The sequence below is a fragment of the Danio rerio genome, chromosome 18, assembly GCF_049306965.1.
Source record: "Danio rerio strain Tuebingen ecotype United States chromosome 18, GRCz12tu, whole genome shotgun sequence".
NCBI classification, from domain to species: Eukaryota; Metazoa; Chordata; class Actinopteri; order Cypriniformes; family Danionidae; genus Danio; species Danio rerio.
In genome coordinates, this window is record NC_133193.1 from 4,579,939 (window position 1) to 4,599,228 (window position 19,290).

At 37.9% G+C, this 19,290-nt stretch overlaps 1 protein-coding gene and 1 long non-coding RNA gene across 3 annotated transcripts in view; both read left to right on the top strand.

Moving 5' to 3' along the window:
• LOC141378793 (uncharacterized) overlaps positions 1–19,290 on the top strand; it is a 359,890-nt gene that overhangs the window by 124,819 nt on the left and 215,781 nt on the right. The window lies entirely within an intron of this gene.
• On the top strand, positions 7,382–17,585 carry p2ry2.2 (purinergic receptor P2Y2, tandem duplicate 2). 2 transcript variants are annotated; one of them, XM_073930179.1, is made up of 3 exons: positions 7,520–7,577; positions 10,762–10,913; positions 14,536–17,585. In XM_073930179.1, exons 2-3 carry the CDS (start codon positions 10,846–10,848, stop codon positions 15,521–15,523), a joined length of 1,056 nt encoding a protein of 351 aa, XP_073786280.1. In that variant the 5' UTR covers positions 7,520–7,577; positions 10,762–10,845; the 3' UTR covers positions 15,524–17,585. The 2 variants fall into 2 exon arrangements, with proteins under 2 accessions (XP_073786281.1, XP_073786280.1); XM_073930180.1 differs by lacking the exon at positions 10,762–10,913 and having other exon boundaries at positions 7,382–7,577; positions 14,536–17,570.

Sequence of the window (19,290 nt, forward strand, 5' to 3'; positions counted from 1 at the left end):
AACTGTTAACATATTGATATTTTTACAGTGATTGTTGAGTCGTGGGAAATTGTAATCGTCACCTTATTATATGGTTATATCTGCATTCTGAATAATTTTGAGATTTTGAGCTTCAAAGTTTTTTTCCATAGCAATAAGAATATGTCAATAACTCAATTTGAACAAAAATGTCAAATAGAACCTTAAAATTCAAAGGGTGCTTTCACACCTGCCTTATTTAGTTTGATTGAATCGCACTAGAGTTCGTTTCCCCTTTTGGTATGGTTCGTTTGGGCAGGTGAGAATGCAGCAATCGTACTCGAGTGCGCACCAAAAGCGGACCAAATAAGCGAACCAAGACCTGCTTGAAGAGGTGGTCTAGGTACACTTTCAAACGAACCCTGGAGCGATTCATTGGTGGTGAGAATATGATCCGTACTAAAACAGGTCCAACCGCAAAAAGAACTGCACTTTTTGGACTAATTCAGCTGCCGTAGGCCGATGCGCAGTGCATTATGGGATATGGAGGAAAATATTTGTTGACAGCGCTTTACCAACAGAGAGAGGGAAAACATTACCTGATGGATCGTTGGTAATATTTCCGCAAGATGACCATGTCACAGTTTAGCTAAATTAGATTACGCCGGCTCCTGAAGTGACGAGCGATGCATTAAAACTTTGTTTTCATACAGCCGCGGCCGCACTTCATTCTTGAAATGTATAGTTTGTCTAAAGCAGGCATAAAATCAGTCAGCGCAGTCGTCTCTCCATAGTAAAAACCACATTGTGTCTGCGGGTTTTGTTTACTTGCTGGAGTTTATTTGCATTTTCCTGTGCGTGAATTCTGACCAATCAATAAGCAGTTTAGGAAATATGTTCAACAACATCTGACCAATAAGAGATGTGGATTTTGTCAGATGACTGCGTTTTGGTTCGTTTTAACTGGTTCGGACCAAAGCCAGCAGTGTGGTGTGAAAACGACCCAAAGACGGCAGAAGATACAACAATGTATCATTTACTGCGCTTGGTCCGGACCAAATGAAGCGAACTACAGATGCGAAGCACCCTAAGATGACGATATGTCAATAAGAATTGATTTTAAAGAGATTGAACGTTAATGACATTTCGTTTTATTTAAAATTGTTGGGTTGGTAAAAATATAGACTTCAGTACTGTTTTTGATTTATAGGCTAAACAACTTTACATTTGTGTATTGTTTTCCTTAATAAAACTAAGATATTGTTTGCCGTCCAATTATTTGTAACCAAACTCTCAGAACATTCACTTCAAAGTAACAGATTTCTGAACCAGGATAAGGGATGCAATCAAAGTTGAGGTTGATTAGTAGGTCAAACTATGATATTTATGTGCTTTCCATACATCACCTATAGTAGGACAAACAATTACTATGGAACTCAATTTTCAAAATATTCGAGTTCAACAGAGGAAAGAAACTCAGGTTAGAGAAGGCAGAGTAAATAATGGCAAAATTTTCATTTTTGGGCGTACTGTTCCTTTAAATATGGCCTCTTTTTTACACATACATTATAGTTGTGTGAATGAATGAGATCTTCCAAATTAATTTAAGTTATAGTCACTGATTCACCAAAATTAGTTCATTATTTATTCATTGTTCTCAAACGAGCTGCCCTTTGGTAAATAAAAGGGGCCACATAGGTCTTAAGGGTACAATTTTTTTACCCAAATGTGCTATAAAGGTAAAAAAACGTACCTTTCAAATCTAAATCTGAACGTTTGTACCTGTAAAGCCAATTTGAGTACAAAATTGTACCCTAAAGACCAATTTGGGACCTTTAAATGTACAATTGTATATTTTGTTCCCCTATAGGAGCAAAATTCTACCCTCACTGTACCTTTTTTCTGACAGCGTATGAATGGCTCACTATACTTGTCTTTACATGCACTCTATAATAATGCTGGGTTTGGTTATACCTGAGAAGTGTGACTCCAAAATAGACTTTTCTTTGAAATCATGTGAAGTTCTGTGTTAACAGCAGCATACTCGACCGCCTCAGGAACAAACTCTACTAACGTCTCAACAAGCCGGATCCTTAAAGAGACAGCAACACCACCACCTGAATGATGACGTTGCAACTCTGCATGGTCCAACGTTGGGTTAAAACAACCCAGCATTATTATATTGTATTAAGCCAGAAAGAAGACAGTATTATGACACAGAATAAATGCTGCATACCTCAGCTTTAAAAGGGCTATGAATGTTTATGTATTTGTCCATTTTGTAAACAAACTGAAATGAAACTTATAAAACTTAATCGTAACACTCCTAAGACCTCTCTTGTGTTATATTACACACAAAACTAGTGCTGGTTAGGCTCAAAATAATGCATAAAATACATTCTGTACAGTAATGTCAATGTCACGCACAGAAAAGTGATTAACTGTAGTCTCACATGCAGCCGGATCTATTAATAGTTTTCAGTCATGTGACCTGGAGGGCAAAACATTCATAAAACTGTAGTACAGTCCTGTCAAGTTTCAGCTTGTTTCAAGCCACAAGCGTTTAGATCACCTCTCAAAGGAGGAAAAACCAGCCTGATCTCACGAGAAAACGTAAGTATTTTACGTTTTGCCAGTTTAGTGGCTAATTTGTACGAATTCGTACGAGTTCAGTCGTACGAAATGGTACGATTTTAAAAAGGAGGCGTGGCACCTGACCCCACCCCTAACCCCAACCGTCATTGGGGGATAAGCAAATCGTACTAAATTGTACGAATTAGATTGTACGAATTCATACGAATTAGCCACTAAATGAAAAAGTTACGAATTGCAGTGAGATTGTGTTGGGAAAAACAGATATATGTGAATAAAAGCCATGTTTTTTATTCTCCCTCATGTGGTTTTAAACCCTTATGAGTTTATGTGTTTCTGTTGAAAAGAAAATGATTTGAAGAATGCTGGTAGCTGGTATCTATTTCCATACATCACCTATAGTAGGACAAACAATTACTATGGAACTCAATGGGTGCCAGCTAGCATACTTTAAAATATGTTCATGTTCAGGATTAGGGATGCAATCAAAGTTGAGGTTGATTAGTAGGTCAAACTATGATATTTATGTGCTTTCCATACATCACCTATAGTAGGACAAACAATTACTATCGAACTCAATTTTCAAAATATTCGAGTTCAACAGAGGAAAGAAACTCAGGTTAGAGAAGGGTGAGTAAATAATGGCAGAATTTTCATTTTTGGGCGTACTGTTCCTTTAAAAATGGCCCCCTTTTTTTAAACTTACATTTTAGTTGCGAGAATGAATGAGATCATCCAAACTCATACAAGTTATAGTCACGATTTCACCTCTCAAAGGAGGAAAAACAGATATATGTGAATAAAAGGCACGTTATTTTATTCAGGTTTTACACACTCGTAATCCCTACACAAGACCTTTCACATTAATCAATCACTAAAATCAATGAATATTGTGTTAAAATGGTTGAATACGCCTTATTGGTGATATAGGCAAACAGATGAACAAACCATATGAACACACTCAATGAATTAAAGGCTGATTTAGGCCACGTTTACACTAATGCGTTTTCGTTTTAAAACGCATATGTTTTTCTATGGTTATGCCATCCATCCACACTACGCCGGAGTTCTCGACTGCCGAAAACGGAGCGTTTTGAAAACGCTGGAGAGGCTGTTTTCATTCTGAAACGCTGCTGCTCCATATTTGTGTGGATGAGGAAAAACGGAGACATCTGAAAACGGAGGCGGGGCTGCTGAGATTCGCTAGCTGATTGGGGCTTTTGTGTCATTGCCTTCGTCACTGTATCCTTCCCTTATTGGTCAAGCCTCTATCACATGACTATAACACATGGCTTTAACGCTACCGGAAGACAGTACTGTAAACAACAACATGGGTACAGAAATGGGAGCGTTGTTTGCACTATTGTCTGTTTTAGGCACCATTGTGCAGTTATTCATTTGTTACGTTTAGTAACAACTCGACCTCATTGTCTGTCCACAAAAATACCTCTCTTGCTTTCTTTGCCATCGCGTTTAATTTTCAACCGGCGTTTGTTGACTAACAATAACCAAATGCCGAGCGAGACGCATGCTTTCTGTTTATACTAGAATGCGCATGCCCAGAGTGCGCGAATGGTCACGTGATATACGTTTTTGGTGGCGTAGTGTGGAAGGAGATATGTTCAGAGACGCTAGGTAAATCGCTAGTGTGGACGCGAGAGCGGATTTGATGTAAAACGCCGTTTTAAAACTAAAACGCACTAGTGCGCCTTAAGCCTGGTTTATACTTCTGCGTCAAGTGACCTGCGTGACCCACGGCGCATGCAACGCGCGTAGCTGTGCATTTATACTTCTGCGCGCTGTCTCTGTTGGTCTGAATTAACACTCCCGAAACGCTAGTTGGCAGTGAGGTGTAAATGTTCCTCTGTGTCGAGTTTCTTCTCTGCTGTTTTGCTTTTCCTGAACACTTCCTGGATGTACAAGTGGCTCAAACTCGCTCATTTTGAGGCAGGAACCGGCGGACGTGCAACAACTTTAACTATGAGGTAAACACAAAACAAAACTTTCCATCAGGAGCTCCTTCACAGGACTCCACACTTGTAAACAATCGCTCCAATTGGCTCGCGTACAGCTCGCACCATTCGTGCGACTCTCAGTCCCGCCCAGACTTGTCAGCGCTCCCAAGTTGACCAATCACAGAGCTTGCGCTACGCGTCGTTGCGACGTGTAGTTACAATTTTTGAGAGGTGCACGTCAGCGACGCCGACGGCCATGGCAAAGGGCTATGCGTCAGCGCCGTAGCATACGCCGGCGTTTGAAGCAGAAGTATAAATCAGCCTTTAGGCCCAATCCCAATTCTGCCCCTTAGCCCTTCCCCCGTTCCCGTGAAGGGGTAGGGGTGTCCAAATTCTGTGGGGCTAAGGCAGGGGTTGTCCAAACATGCTCCTGGAGGGCCGGTGTCCTGCTGAGTTTAGCTTCAGCTTGCTTCAACACACCTGATAGGAAGTTTCTAGTATCTGGTAAGAGCTTGATTAGCTGGTTCAGGTGTGTTTGATTAGGGTTGGAGCTAAACTCTCCAGGACACCGGCCCTCCAGGACTGAGTTTGGACACCCGTGGGCTAAGGGAAAGGGGTAGATAGCCCTTAGAAAAAAGCTTTTTCAGGACCACACTCGAAACCAAGGGGTAAGAAAATTTCCCAGAATACACCAGCCACAATGGCAAGATAGCTGCACCCGGAAGTAAGCCACAAATGTGTATTTATCGTCATTATAACAAATTTGTACAACAAACAAGCACATGTTTTAATATACTTAATATATAAACCGCTAAATTTCGCTATCTATAGTCCATAGTAATAACTCATGTACAGCCAACCCGGGCTCATTGTGGAAACGTAGCCCCGCGGACGTTTCTGCGGACCGCGATTTACGTCCCGGGAGGTACGTATTCGAGCGTTTTTTTGTTTTCGCGGATCCGCGAGAGGCCGCTGTGCGCGCTTTTTTTTCCGCGCCCGCGCCGTTCTCGTGCGAAATGCTGCCGGATCAGGAAAAAAACAAAAAAAAAAAGCAAAAGCCCCCGTCTTCGATCTCGACCGCGTTTTCGGATCCCGCCGCGTTCTCGCCCTTATTTTCCGGATTCCGTTTTTCGTCTTACCTGATTTTCGGAACCCGCCGTTCCCCGGACTCGATCTCGGTCATCGTCCACCGCGGCCGGCTCCTCCTCCTCCTCCGGGGTCTCCGCTCCGCCGACGCAACGCTGTGAGCTAGGCGGTCGAACTGATTGCTTCGGGAAAGCCCTCCACTCGGAGGCGAGCTGTCGGCCGGCGAGCGTGAAGAGGAGGGGCGGAGCGGCGCCACACCGCCCCGCGGCGTTCGCTCGAAAAAAAACCAAACGCGGCCTTTACGTACCTCCGGCCACGTAAATCGCGGCCTCCAGAAACGTCCGCGGGGCTACGTTTCCAGAATGAGCTTGGGTTGTGTACAGCAGTTCCACAACATTCTGACACTCGATGACACTGGAATATCCTGCCAGAAAAGTCTATTGGCTGGGAACGGGCTTTTTACTGAGTCTGCTATGTTAATGTTGTTTTCGGCAGACGTGCAGGAACTTTAATCATAAGGTAAACACAAAACAAAAGTCTCCATCTGGAGCTTCTTCACGGGACTTGACCCTTGTAAACACTCTCCATCGGGCACGAGGTTCTCAGCACTGCCTACACTCGTCACCAATACCAAACTGACCAATCACAGAGCTTGCGATACGTGTCGCTGCAACGTGTAGGTACAATTTTTTGAGAGTTTTCTGCGCCGGACATACGCGTGCGGAAGTAAAAAGTGTTTGAAGAGTAAGGAAAGATGCGGTGGGGAGGGGTGAGAAGGGTGCACGACGCATTTGAGGACCGCATTGAATGTATGCTATACTAAAAAGAGGTCTTTAGTCTAGTTTTGAACTAGAGAGTGTGTCTGAGCCTCTGATATTACCTGGAAGGCTATTTCAGAGTTTAGGAGCCATAAATGAGAAGGCTCGACCTCCTTTACTTGACTTGCTATTCTAAGTACTACTAAAACCCCTGAGTTCTGAGATCTTAGAGAGCAGGTTGGATTGTAGCAAGACAGAAGGTTGGTTAGATAAACAGCAGCTAGATTATTTAAAGCTTTATAGCTGAGAAGTAATATTCTAAAATCAATACGAAACTTAACAGGCAGCCAGTGTAAGGAGGATAAAATTGGGGTGATATGGTCATATGTTCTAGACCTGGTAAGAACTCTGGCTAATGCATTTTGTACTAATTAAAGTTTGTTAATAGAGGATGCTGGTCAGCCAGCAAACAGAGCATTACAGTAATCCAGCCTAGAGGTCATAAAAGCATGGACTAGCTTTTCTGCATCTGAGATGGATAGCAAACTTCGTAACTTAGCAATATTTCTCAGACAAAGGCTTTTTTTTTACATGGGATATATGATTTTCAAAAGTTAAATTGCTGTCTAACATAACACCCAGATATTTTATAGTAGAGCTAACGCTGACTTTGTATCCATCTAATTGCTGGAAAAGTCAGTCCATTTCGCTGTGGCGACCTAGAGACTAAGCTGAAAAGCTTTTACCTATTAATAAATCTTTTTTTTTTGTTTCAAAGCGACATGTCGAGTGGTTGGTAATTAAAAATGTTTGTTGCAAATATTGAATATTAAGTTACTTAATTATATTTTACCTCAGGCATTCATCCTGAAAATAAAAAGTTAACAGAAGCCCTGCCTTCTTTGATTTGATTGGCCATCTTTTTGACATTGACATGATGAAACTTTTTCATTGATAAAAAGTTGTGTGGGTGGTTTATTCATCTGTGGCGACCCTTGATGAATAAAGGGACTAAGCCAAAGAAAAGGGAATGAATGAAAAGATGTAAGGATGATTGACATACAACTGTGGGATGCTCTGGCCCATGAGAGCAGGCTGGGCATGTTTGCATAAGAAGTACCACCCAGATTGAAGAAATAAAGCATGCACAGACAGAGGAAAAGCAGGATTATGTAGGTATAAAGTGAGTGAGGACACAGCTTCTACATTTAATCTACCGAAAATACATGTGAGTATGTGAAATTTTGCATTTATTGTTAAAGAACTGAATGATGAATGAGTAAAATGTTTAATGCAGCTATTTTTAAAATCTATTTTATCTTACTTTGACAGCCTATTCTGCAAACTGATCAGCAGTTTTCAGAATATTGTTTATTTAGTGGTATTTATTATTTAGCTTAGAAAGATAACTTCAGACAGGCAGTTCATCCAAAAATAAATTTGATGAGCTTTTGGTTTATATATATATTTAATTTGTTTAACAAAAAGTTTTAAATGTTCAGAATTTCTAACCTTAATGAAAAATGGAAAATAAATGTATACTTTCTTAAATGTATATTTATCAACACTTTTATACACAGAAAACAAAAACTTTTTTTATTTTTAAAATTAAAACAAGAAAGTTACTGAATGATATAAATAATGGAAAGAGTGAATAAGTGTTACTTACCATTTTCCTTCCACTAAAACAAGATTAAACAGAAAAATATTTTATTATTGCATTCAATATATGTTTAATTCTGTATTTATTATTTTTAATTATGCTTTATAATATATATTTAATTCTGTATTTATCATATTTAATTATGCACTTAATATATATTTAATTCTGTATTTATCATGTTTAATTATGCATTTAATATATATATTTATTCTGTATTTATTCAGTTTAATTATGCATTTAATATATATTTAATTCTGTATTTATTCAATTTATTATGTATTTAATATATATTTAATTCTGTATTTATTATATTTGATTAAGCATTTAATATACATTTATTTTGTATTTATTATAATATAATTAATTGTGAATTTAATATATATTTAGTTCAGTATTTATTATATTTAATTATGCATTTTATGTATATTTAATTCTGCATTTATTATATTTAATTATGCATTTAATCTATATTTGATTGTGTATTTATTATATTTACTTATGCATTTAATATATATTTAATTGTGTATTTATTTAATTTAATTATGCATTTAATATATATTTAATTCTGTATTTATTTTATTTAATTATGCATTTAATAAATATTTAATTCTGTATTTATCACATTTAATTATGCATTTAATATATTTAATTTTGTATTTATTATATTTAATTATGCATTTAATATATTTAATTCTGTATTAATTATATTTAATTATGCATTTAATATAAATTTAATTCTGTTTTTATTATATTTAATTATGCATTTAATATATTTAATTCCGTATTTATCACATTTAATTATGCATTTAATATATATTTAATTCTGTATTTATTATATTTAATTATGCTTTTAATAAATATTTAATTCTGTATTTATCACATTTAATTATGCATTTAATATATATTTAATTCTGTATTTATCACATTTAATTATGCAGTTAATATATATTTAATTCTGTATTTATTATATTTAATTATGCATTTAATAAATATTTAATTCTGTATTTATCACATTTAATATATATTTAATTCTGTATTTATTATATTTAATTATGCATTTAATATATGTTTTATTCTGTATTTATTATATTTAATTATGCATTTAATATATATATATATATATATATATATATATATATATATATATATATATATATATATATATATATATATATATATATATATATATATATATATATATATATATATATATCTGTATTTATTATATTCAATTATGCATTTAAAATGTTAATTATTTCCATAATAATTCCATAACTTTTCCATAATTGTGATTTAAGAACAGACCACATTCCACATTTTATGAATGAGCAATGCACAAATACAAATATTTTCAAAGGGTTTACAAACTTGTTAATATATATCAAATGTTGTTTTATATGTTAAAATTAACATTAAATACAAGCAGCTAAAAAAAAGTTTGTAAATTCTTTGAAAATATTTGTATTTATTTTTATTGGTCTGGTCTTAAATCACAATTATAAAAAATGAATGGCATTCTGGCGGGAAAGTGATGAAAGTGCATACACTCTAGACTGAGCACATGATGTAGACATTATTGTTAAAAAAAACAAACATGTATTCTTTCAAAATGATTTAATTTAAAAGCCAATCAAAACACCATTGTAATGTGAATGAAATCTTTAGAAAATGTGAAGCTTGTATTGTTCATATGAATTATTAACAGTGGCTTTAACAAACTTTAAAGCTTCACTTATTTTTCCTCATCCTACACTGACAATGTATAAATATTAGCACATGTAAGAATATGGAGAATCTTGAGGCTTTTAAATGAACATTACCATCATTAAGCTGGCATTTGATGTTGGGAGGAAGTTCCCAGGGCGTTCTTCAGCTACTCTGTGGCTTGATTTGTTCACTGATTGATATTATGTATGACTTTCTGCCATACACAAGAGTATTGTTGGTCAACGTGTTGAAGAGACACACTGTTAAAAGCATGTTTGTTCATCCCTTGAGCTTGGCAGAAATACTTTTATGCTCTTATAAAAACCATATGGATGTTTTAGCACCTCTTAGAGATACAGCTGTGTTATAAAGACGTGGATGTGGGTGCTTAATTCATTTAACTTTAGCAATTTGCCATCAATTTGTTTGAACTAGATTAAGGTCTATTCCGCTTATAAAAGTCTGCTACGTAAATAGCGAATGCAATTGCACGACCACAACATGCTCTTAAAGGGAATGGGAGACGACACTCTAATTGGTTTAATGCACGTTATGGCAAAAACACACCCATAACTCGTTAAGAAAATAAGTACAACCATTTTAAACCACGCACTGGGCGCGCCAACCATTTTATTCTGTCCCTTATATAGCAAAAAATGAATTTGGACAAGCCAAAAATGCACTTGCACCTAGATCAAGTGCTTAGATCATAAAAATAGAGTGCTTTATGTATAAGTTTGGATGTTTTAAATATTTAGGAACACTTATTGATGGTAAATTGACATTTGCTGGAAATGTAGACTGTATTTTTAAAAAAGCAATGCAGAGATTGGATTATATTTGGAGGTTACAACAATTTGGTGTCAACATGTTTTGGGGATAGTGTATGAGAATTTCAACCGAGGCTCATTCTGAAAACGTAGTCCCGTGGATGTTTCTGTAGACCGCGAAATACGTCCCGGGAGCTACATATGGCTGCATTTAATTTCTTTAAGTGAACGCTACGGGGTGGTATGACGCTGTTCCCTTTCACGCTTACCAGCTGACCGATTACCTCCGTGTGGAGGGCTTTCCCGCCACAACCAGTTTGTCCAGTCAGCTCATCGTGATTGTTGGCAGACTTCAGATGCAGAGAGGAGGAGTTGACCACGGCAACCAGGTTCGAGTCTGGGAAAGAGCGGTTCCAGAAATCAGGTAAAAACAGAATCCTAAAAATAAAGTGAACGAGTTCATAACAGGGTGAGAGGGGTTTTCTTTTTATAGACGTTTTTTAAATTGTTGCTTGGGTTTAGGGAAATGAGTGGGCGGGCGGGTCAATTGGTAAAATTAGTTGGGTTTAGGGAGGGAGGAGGATGGGTCAGCCGATTGGCCGGTCGCACAGTCAATCATTCAGTCAGTCAGACAGCGGCCTCTGGTGGGTTCACGCGAGAACATCGCTGGCGCGAACGGCACTCGCAAGAGTCATTCGAGATACGAAAAAGTGCACACAGCGGCCTCTCGCAGATTCGCGAAAAAAAACAACTGCAAAAATACGTACCTCCCGGCACGTATTTCACGGTCTCCAGAAACGTCCACGGGACTACGTTTTCAGAATGAGACTGGGTTGAAGAATTTGGTCTAAAGTGTTAACAGGATTAAGTGGTATGGAGTATGGCCAGTTATAGAAAAGCAAAGTAGTAGAGTAGTAAAAATTGCAACCCTGGCTCATTATGGATATGTACCCCTGCAAACATTTCTGGAGAATGTGCAATATGTCCCAGGAGCTACATATTTTTTACAGTTTTTGTTTTGTGAATCCACCAGAGGCTGCTGTATACACTTTTTCAGATCTTAAATTTCTCTTGTGAGCGCCATTCATGCCTGCTTTTCTCATGTAAATCCACTAGAGGCTGCTGTTGACTGACTGATTGACCAACCAATTGATCCCCCCACCCACCCCCTTCCCTAAACCCAACCAACAGAATTTTCAGAAGCAATACAAAAAAAAAAGCCCTCACGACTGCCTGATTTTTTTACCATGTTTTCAAACCCTGCCATGTTCTCATCCTGTTATTTACTTAATTTTTTTATTTAAATCTTGTTTATATTATTTTTTGCCTTTTGTTTTTGTTTTACCTGCATTCTGTAACCATTTTTCGCCGGACTCGAACCCCATCATTGCGTTCAACTCCTCTCTGCGTCTCAAGTCTGCTGATGTACGCGGCGAGCTACAGGACAAATTAGTAACAGCAAAAAAAAAACGTTCACATGGAGGTGAGCGGTCAGCTGGTAGCACGAAAAAGAAACAGAAGCCATCAGTGGCATCATTCCATCATAGCATTTGTTTTAAAGACATACGTAGCTCTGGCTACATAATTCAGGCTCCCCAGAAATGTATACAGGGGTACGTTTCACAATAAGCCTGTGTTGAAAAAATTGATTGTAGGTAAACCAAAGAAGACAACTAAATGAAATTCATCTAATGAGAAACAGAAAGCACATACACCGCCAGCGGCAGCTTTGGTTGCACACAGAAGTAAAGAGATCCACAAATTAGTATTTTTTTGTCATTATTACAAATTTTTACAACAACAAGCACACTTTTAATACATTAATAACCGCGTGTTTTATCGTCATGCTTTAACCAGTTAAACTCTGCTGCTATTTTGGGATTTCCACCTGGATTTTGCCTACCCAAATTTAAAAGCTTCCCAAATCCACATGCAGAGGTGTAAATGCAAAAATTTGGTATAATTTTAAAGAAAACCCTTTGAATTTTCATAAAACACTATTGAAAGGGTTTAAAATAACTGTATATGTCGTCTGTGTTATAATAAACACCTAAAAAAGAGGCGTTTTTTTTTTTTTTTTTTTATATAAACTCAAATTTGAAAGTAGACCGTTTAGGTTCTGTGAGGTCTAGTGTGCTGTAATTAATTTTGGTGGTTCCTGCACACGTCTGTAATCGTAGGAAAAAAGAAAAATGTCTCCACCATAATCTATGCAAAAGTTATTGTATTCCAACTGATGAGAGGTGCTGTACAAGCCACAGAGACCGATCCTTGTTTATATATTTCACTATTCTTTTGTTTGATCAAACATAATTCACTGTGTTTGGAGCACATCAGACATATAAAAGGTTTACTTATGCACATCACCTCAAAAACAGAGGAGAATGGCCCTGAAGCGCACAGCATAAGGTAAGAGATGACAGCTGCCTGTGCTATCTGGGGCTGCTTATTGATCATAAATGTATTGTTTACATTTCTGTGTCATGGAAACACCACAATTCATTCAACAACTATTTGGCATATAAATATAATTCAGTAAAAAGAATGCTAGAACTGTATGAGCACCAGCAAGAGCTTTCATTTGAGCTATAACTTGTACATGTGTCATATGAAAAAATATGAAAATGAACCAATGTAAAATACCTAGCTCAGGTATCCAAAATACTGTGTATTTAAGTGTAAAAAACTTTTATACAGTGGAATAAAAACCAAAGTGATGCATATGTGCATGAAATATAGATTCTACACTTTCAAACGACACAACTTACGGGGGTCTGGTGCAATGCTAGCCCTTTAAATCTGAAAGTGAAAGTCGATGACGTCAAAGTGGTTAAAAATAAAACGCTTAAATTAAAAAAACGCTAAATTTCACAATCTATAATCCCTTATAATAACTTCTGTACAGCAGAATGTCACAACATTCTGACACTCGATGACACTGGAATACCCTATCAGAAAAGTCTAGTGGCTGTCAATGAGCTTTTTACAGTGTCTGCTATAATGTTAATGTTGTTTTTGGTGTGTTTACATAGATGAATATGGCCACTGTGTAAATGCAGAGTACTGCTATAGAGTTGTAAATGCACAGTATACTGTTCTTTTTACCACAATATATCGTTTTGATAACATGACATATGCCTTCAGTGATTTCCTCAAGATGAAAACCAAAAAATAATGCAACTAGAATAACTACAGCAGACATAATCGTCTGATCTCACATGAAGACGTGTGCAGGTGTTGTAGTGCTGTCCTATTTCTTAGTGGTAGATTTTGAAGTCCTTCCCCTTCATGCTCTGTTTCAAGGGCCATGGGTAAGAGGAAGGAATGCAAAAATAGAATTGGGATCGGGCCTAAAAGCGTACCGCACCAAAGCCCAACCAAAAGTGCTCCAGACCACCTATTTGGCCAGGACTGGCCAACTTAACCACGCCCAGGCATGATTCAGACTTGTTAAACCAGGGGTTCCCAAACTTTTCAGCACGCGACCCCTAAAATAACAATGCCAGTGACTCGCGACCCCCAATATCCTCTGAGGTGGTTATAAATACAGAAAACTTGCATGCAACGGCGCACACACACACACCAATAGACCAAAGTCTATTCTTCGTTAAATTTTTTTCATGTATGTCAGTGCTGTAAATGGGCCAGGAAGTGTAACCTGGTGTTATAAAATCAATCTGCTGCATCTGACGCTATTGCTGTCTTTAATATAATGTATTTACCCCAGGGGTCGCAATCCAATAGAACAAGTAAATAAGCTACTATAGTAACTATAAACGACAGTTTTTTTTCTCTTCAGTTGATTATGGATAAAATATGGTAATTCTTATGGCCTAATAATAATAATAAGTAGATTTTTGGAAATCACCAGGCGACCCCCCTTCATTGTTCCATGACCCCTCAAGGGGTCCCGACCCCCACTTTGAGAACCACTGTGTTAAACAATCTAGAAATGAGGTTTAAATACGCCTGGACACGGTTCGGACAGCCTAGTGTATGTACACCCTTGTAGTTACTTTCAGTTGATTCCATTGTCATTTTCTCAGACAGATCTGCATCAGGATGGCAGCATTCAACAACACTGGACCAACCAATGGCAGTAACGAGACTGACTGTGATTTACAGGATGACTTCAAGCACATTCTCCTCCCGGTGAGCTACAGTCTGGTGTTCGTGTTCGGTCTGGGATTGAACATCACCGCCATGTATTTCATCTTTTTTCGAACCAAACAGTGGAAGCCCAACACCATCTATATAATCAACCTCAGCATTTGTGACACTCTCTACATCCTCACCCTTCCGTTTCTCATCTACTACTACGCCGATGAGAGCGACTGGCCGTTTGGTGAACTGATGTGTAAATTCATCCGCTTTCTCTTCTACACAAACCTCTACGGAAGCATCCTGTTCCTCAGCTGCATCAGCGTGCACAGATTCATAGGCGTCTGCCATCCGGTGCGGTCTTTGTCCTTGTTGAACACCCAATATGCTCGTTTGGTCTCGGTGGGAATATGGGTGGTCATCCTCATCTTACAGGCCCCGATTCTGTTTTTCTCCAGGACAACACAAAAAAAGGACATTGTCTGTCATGACACCACCCGAGAAGATCTCTATGATGACTTCATGGTCTACAGCTCGGTGGTGATGTTTCTGCTCTTTGGCCTGCCGTTTGTGGTGGTGCTCTACTGCAATGCGATGATGGTGAAGAAACTCCTTGAACCTCGAGTTGGCGGAGGATCAACGTCACAGCGATCCAAGCAGAAGTCGGTGAAGATGATCATTTTAGTGCTTCTGACTTTCATCTTGTGCTTTCTTCCCTTCCATGTGAACCGCATTGTACACTACACCCTTCGCTATATGGACAGAAGCTGCGACCAGCTCCGTCTCTCCAACATCTACTACCAGGCCACGCGACCTCTGCTCAGCATTAACAGCTGCATTGACCCCATCCTCTACTTCATGGCAGGACAGAGCTTCAGAAACAACAGCACAAGATCAAACCCATCCTCGGAGAGATCCATCTCAACAGTTTAATGGAGGGAGGTGGCTGTTCTTGAATACACTACCTTGCTGCTGATCTAAGTTCTAGGAACAACAAATAATACCTTGACTTCTAGTTGATCATTTGCCATCAGAAGTGGCTTATATGAAAGGCAAAGGCCTCTAGATTACGCTTATTTTACCAAAACAATATAAGATCATGCCTTGATTTTTAATGATTGCATTAGGACAGTAAAGTCTGACTTTGCTTAGACAAAAGTCTTGTCACTGAACAGAAATAATGTCCAGTATAGAATATAAAGTCCTGCTGCAGTGGAGACAGAATGAATATTGTGTCTGACTCCATCATGAGCTTGGAGGACTGCATCCATACATCTCTGCAATGACTCAAATCACTGATTAATAAAGTCATCTGGAATGGCGAAGAAAGCGTTCCTGCAGGACTCCCAGAGTTCATCAAGACTCTTTGGATTCATCTTCAATGCCTCCTCCTTCATCTCACCCCAGACATGCAAATTGCATCGCATATGGCTGAGCACTGCATGCTTTTTTGCAGCCAGGGCATGTTTGGGCAGCTCGTAAATGTGCTTTTTCACTACTTGTCAGCACAGACTGTGTGATTGTTTGACAATTGTTTGGGCCGGGACACCAAGCTGACACCAAAGAAGTAGACACCAAACCGATGAAAACCAAATGTGTTGTGGGCTTGCGTGGCACACATCTGGTCTTGTCAGGACCAAAAATCTGTCCATGAACACACCAATTGGATGGCAGCTAATGCCTAGTTCAGACTGTGTGATTTTAGCCCCGATTTTGGCTCGCCGACAGGTTTTGAGAAATCGCAGACAAATGCCTGAAATCACAGGCAAATCAGTGCTCGTGCACGTGAGTGACAATCACACAGTATGAACTATCAAAGACGCGATCTGAGAGAATCGCCGATGAGTCGCTGATGCCTGTGAGATATTTGGCATGCTGAATATCTGGAGCTGCATGATTCAAATCATACCGTGTGAATTGAGTTTTGACTAAAAATAACATCAGCGATCGCCTACAGCCAATGAGAGAGCAGCATCCACTTGTGTGTGCGTGTGTGTATACCTGCTGCAGGCCAGCTGGAGGCTGGGGGAGAAGTTACAAGTGCTCATTTTCGGTTTATTTGGACCCACGAAATGGAGGAAAAACTAGTGGAGGTTTGACAGGACTCAGGAGCAACCGTGTCTGTTTGACGTTTCTTAAAGAAAGAAATTAGTTTATTATCAATGGTTAGGAGAAATGGCTGATTCCCTTTAAACCCAGGTGAGCAAACATGTACATGTTCTACCCCATTTAAGGCTTCTTTCTCATTATGTAGTTAATAACAAAATATATACTACCTGTTTTTGGCTGTGAGACGTAGTTTGGACGAAGTTGTCGGCGATTCTTCCTATAGTAAAGTCATGCAATGTGAAAGTCCCTGTCGCCGATCCATCTTGCAGTGTAAACAAAGCAGCGACAAAACGCTAGCCCAGATAGTCATGCAGTGTGAAAACATCTGTGACACGACTACTTTGAAAATCATGCAGTCTGAACTCGGCATAACTGAAATGAGAGTGCACGGTCTGCACTCAAGAATAACCCTACGAGGAGTGATCCGTGAAACACACCAAACCAACTAGCCAGACCGACGCTGACCAACAGCACATCAAAGCACAACAGCTTGGGTGTCGAGGCCCTTGAAGAAACTGAACAGATGAAACAACTGCTACAGACAGTACAATAATGACTTAATAACCACTATATATTGATATAATCTAATATGCACTTAATGACTATATAAGGGTCACTTAAAGTAATTTTTCAAGTGCATGTTTGTTGAAAGCAACCTGTCTTCTAAACATATAGGTCATTGGTCACTTTTTTAAAATACAACCCATAGCAGCAATTTATAAATTATCACACCAACTGCAAATAAGACAAAACAATGCAACAACTCTGCATTTGTGTAGCTTAATTGGTAAAGCTGTTTACTATAGTAGCACATGCACTGGCAAATGTGTACCTTAAACAGGCTGTTGTGCTGTATATCCTCTACTAAATGATTAATCTAAAACTGAAAAAAATATGGGTATGGAAAATCCATCTTTGGGGTATAGTGATCTTAATGATCTACAACAGGGGTTACCAATCTCGTTCCTGGAGGTCCGGTGCCCTGCAGGGTTTAGCTCCAACTTGCCTCAACACACCTGCCTGGGTGTTTCAAGTATACCTAGTACACCTTTGCTGCGTCCCAATTCGAATACTTATACTACGCCCTAAAAGTATCCGGGAGACATCCGGTACACATTTAAAATGGTGGATTCATAATAATAAATTAAGAAAGTTATCATCAATCACAATACAAATTATAGTGAACTCCAAACCAACTCCCGTCTCCTCCGCTAGCTGTGGGAAAAGCCATTACAACGACACAGATTACTCTGCCTATTCATGCCAGAGTCCTGCGGAAAAAAGTGATTGACAGGTGGTCGTTTGTGTGTAACTTTATTAATTTATGGTTTGGTTATGGGCCAAGCAAAGACCATGGTAGTAAAAACAGTAGGCTACAATTAATTAATTCGTTATGAATTAATTGATATTTAACAACCACCACCCCCACCTATGACGACGATGCCATCGTCCATCGCGATGTTTCACATTAGACATCGTACAATGCCAAACTGGTCAACATCGCCCAACCCTACTGCACGATTAATCAAAAAAATATTGTGATCTCGATTTGACCCACCACATAATCTTAATATATCTTATATATATATATATATATATATATATATATATATACACTTCCAAATGGTGTTAAAAGAGTCAGATACTGTATTCATAATTATAAGCTATAATTCAATTTTAAGCAAAAACAAAACTATAACTCTCATTTAAGCCAGAATCATACAGCCCTACTTCCTATTATTAAAATACTCGGTAACACTTTATAATAACTACACACTATAAATCATTTATTAAGCATTAGCAAATAGTGAACTCATTATCTGTTAAGCATTAACTCTACATTAATAAACGTTAGTAAGCAGTTTATAACTGCAGCTGCAAATGCTCTATTCTTGACTTAAAAGCACCTATATAATGTGTTTAATAATTGTATTTTCATACTTTGTCAATGATTTATTTTTCATTACTAAATTAAGTATCAAATTATTTACAAACTGTTTGTATTTAAGAGTAGTTGAGGGTTTTCTGGACCATTCAGAATGAGTTAGTAAATGATTAATAAACTATTTGAAATCAACATTTATATTCCTTATTATTCAGGCTGTACTAATAGTTAACTAATATGTTAACAAATGCTTTATTAACTCAACTTCATGCAGTTTTGTGACCTAATCTAGAGGACTATTCATGCTTTATAAATGCCTTATAAATGACAAATAAAGGCTCAGTTAAACTCTAAACGGGAAAAAAAGACATTATTAATTTCTCTTCGTTTAAAGAGACACAAATGAAACTGTACTTTAAATTAAAAATAAATCTTTGCAACCTGATCTAAAATAGAATCACTGTAGAGTTTAAACATTATGTTAAATGTTAAATTATTATATTGTTGTTGTTTTATCCAGTTGGATGTCATATTTTGACACTCCTGTTATTCAGCAATGTTTAAACTTTACAGTAATTTCACTTTTTAGAAAGATTGCAAAGATTATCGTTTATTTGATTCTGAGCCTTTAAGTCATTTATAAAGCATGAATAGTCCTCACTTTAGATTAGGTCACAAAACTGCATGAAGTTGAGTTAATAAAGCA

Coding starts and splice junctions, on each gene's coding strand:
- p2ry2.2 (XM_073930179.1), top strand. CDS start 10,846: ATGCAGAGAGGAGGAGTTGACCACGGCAACCAGGTTCGAGTCTGGGAA. Junction 10,914..14,535: donor AGAGCGGTTCCAGAAATCAG/GTAAAAACAGAA, acceptor TCATTTTCTCAG/ACAGATCTGCATCAGGATGG.